The following is a 2,500-nucleotide window of genomic DNA, read 5'->3' on the forward strand; positions in this document are numbered from 1 at the left end:
TGTGTTGTGTTGATGTAGTTGTGTTGTTGTTGTGTTGTTGTTGTTGTGTTGTTGTCGTTGTGTGTTGTGTTGATGTAGTTGTGTTGTTGTTGTGTTGTTGTTGTTGTGTTGTTGTGTCGTTGTGTGTTGTGTTGATGTATTTGTGTTGTTGTTGTTGTTGTTGTTGTTGTGTGTGTTGTGTGTTGTGTTGATGTAGTTGTGTTGTTGTTGTTGTGTGTTGTGTGTTGTGTTGTTGTTGTGTGTTGTGTTGATGTAGTTGTGTTGTTGTTGTGTGTTGTGTGTGTGTTGTTGTTGTATGTAGTTGTGTTGTTGTTGTTGTGTGTGTTGTGTGTTGTTGTTGTTGTGTTGTGTTTGTGTTGATGTAGTTGTGTTGTTGTTGTTGTGTGTTGTGTTGTTGTTGTGTGTTGTGTTGATGTAGTTGTGTTGTTGTTGTGTGTTGTGTTGATGTAGTTGTGTTGTTGTTGTGTGTTGTGTTGATGTAGTTGTGTTGTTGTGTTGTTGTTGTGTTGTAGTTGTGTTGATGTAGTTGTGTTGTTGTTGTGTTGATGTAGTTGTGTTGATGTAGTTGTGTTGATGTAGTTGTGTTGTTGTGTGTTGTTGTTGTGTTGTAGTTGTGTTGATGTAGTTGTGTTGTTGTTGTGTTGTTGTCGTTGTGTGTTGTGTTGTCGTTGTGTGTTGTGTTGATGTAGTTGTGTTGTTGTTGTGTTGTTGTTGTTGTGTTGTTGTCGTTGTGTGTTGTGTTGTCGTTGTGTGTTGTGTTGATGTAGTTGTGTTGTTGTTGTGTGTTGTGTTGTCATTGTGTGTTGTGTTGATGTAGTTGTGTGTTGTTGTTGTTGTTGTGTTGTTGTGTTGTCGTTGTGTGTTGTGTTGTCGTTGTGTGTTGTGTTGATGTAGTTGTGTTGTCGTTGTGTGTTGTGTTGTCGTTGTGTGTTGTTGTTGTTGTGTTGTTGTTGTCGTTGTGTGTTGTGTTGATGTAGTTGTGTTGTCGTTGTGTGTTGTGTTGATGTAGTTGTGTTGTCGTTGTGTGTTGTGTTGTCGTTGTGTGTTGTGTTGATGTAGTTGTGTTGTCGTTGTGTGTTGTGTTGTCGTTGTGTGTTGTGTTGATGTAGTTGTGTTGTTGTTGTTGCAGGAGACTCAGGATCCTTCTGCTGTTTTGTGGTTGGACGAAATCCAAGACGCCATCAGACGAGCCAATCAGAACACAGCAGACGCCCTCCTCTGTGAGAAATACTATTACTACTACTACTACTACTACTGCTACTGCTACTACTACTACTACTACTACTACTACTACTACTACTACTACTACTACTACTACTACTACTACTACTATTACTACTACTACTACTACTACTGCTGCTACTACTGCTACTGCTACTGCTACTACTTCTACTACTACTACTACTACTACTACTACTACTGTACTACAACTATGTTTCCTACTAAAAGTATTACTGTATATTGTATACAGTTGTTTACAGTTCTATAAACAAACTGAATGTTTATCTTCTGTGTCTCTGTGTGTCGTGTTGTGCGTTTGTGTTGTGCGTCTGTGTTGTGCGTTTGTGCGTCTGTGTTGTGCGTCTGTGTTGTGCGTTTGTGCGTCTGTGTTGTGTGTTGTGCGTCTGTGTTGTGCATCTGTGTTGTGTGTTGTGCGTCTGTGTTGTGCGTCTGTGTTGTGTGTCGTGTTGTGTGTTTGTGCGTCTGTGTTGTGTGTCGTGTTGTGTGTTTGTGCGTCTGTGTTGTGTGTTTGTGTGTCGTGTTGTGTGTTTGTGCGTCTGTGTTGTGTGTCGTGTTGTGTGTTTGTGCATCTGTGTTGTGTGTTTGTGTGTCGTGTTGTGTGTTTGTGCGTCGTGTTGTGTATTTGTGTGTCGTGCTGTGTGTTGTGCGTCTGTGTTGTGCGTCTGTGTTGTGCGTTTGTGCATCTGTGTTGTGCGTTTGTGTGTCGTGTTGTGTGTCGTGTTGTGTGTTGTGCATCTGTGTTGTGCGTTTGTGCGTCTGTGTTGTGCGTTTGTGCGTCAGTCTCTCAGTGCATTCAGGCGATAAATCGAGCCGTAGACGAGGGCGACTCGGCTCAGACTCTGGCGGCGCTCAGGAGCCAGGGGGCGGGGCTTTACGGCGTCACGGCCGAGTGCGGCGACGCCTACCAGACCGAACTCAAGGACCGCAAGGACCGCAAGGAGCCAGGTGAGAACGAGCCGCGTGCTGACCCGGAATGAGCCACACGCTGACCCAGAATGAGCCACACGCTAAACCCAAAAGAGCCACACACTGACCCAGAACGAGCCACACTCTGACCCAGAACGAGCCGCATGTTGACCCAGAACGAGCCACACACTGACCCAGAACGAGCCACGCGCTGACCCAGAACGAGCCACACGCTAAACCCAAAAGAGCCACACACTGAGCCAGAACGAGCCGCGCGCTGACCCCGAACGAGCCGCGTGCTGACCCCGAACGAGCCACGTGCTGACCCAGAACGAGCCACACGCTGACCCCA

At 45.4% G+C, this 2,500-nt stretch overlaps 1 protein-coding gene across 1 annotated transcript in view; it reads left to right on the forward strand.

The window, feature by feature from the left end:
• iqgap1 (IQ motif containing GTPase activating protein 1) overlaps nucleotides 1–2,500 on the forward strand; it is a 77,395-nt gene that overhangs the window by 47,165 nt on the left and 27,730 nt on the right. The window contains exons 16-17 of the mRNA XM_055154401.1: nucleotides 1,130–1,220; nucleotides 2,023–2,187. Of these exons, the coding sequence (XP_055010376.1) occupies nucleotides 1,130–1,220; nucleotides 2,023–2,187 (256 nt within the window). The remainder of the gene's footprint in view (nucleotides 1–1,129; nucleotides 1,221–2,022; nucleotides 2,188–2,500) is intronic.

The sequence above is a fragment of the Boleophthalmus pectinirostris genome, unplaced genomic scaffold, assembly GCF_026225935.1.
Source record: "Boleophthalmus pectinirostris isolate CB_2022bp ecotype Guang Dong unplaced genomic scaffold, ASM2622593v1 HiC_scaffold_19, whole genome shotgun sequence".
NCBI classification, from domain to species: domain Eukaryota; kingdom Metazoa; phylum Chordata; class Actinopteri; order Gobiiformes; family Gobiidae; genus Boleophthalmus; species Boleophthalmus pectinirostris.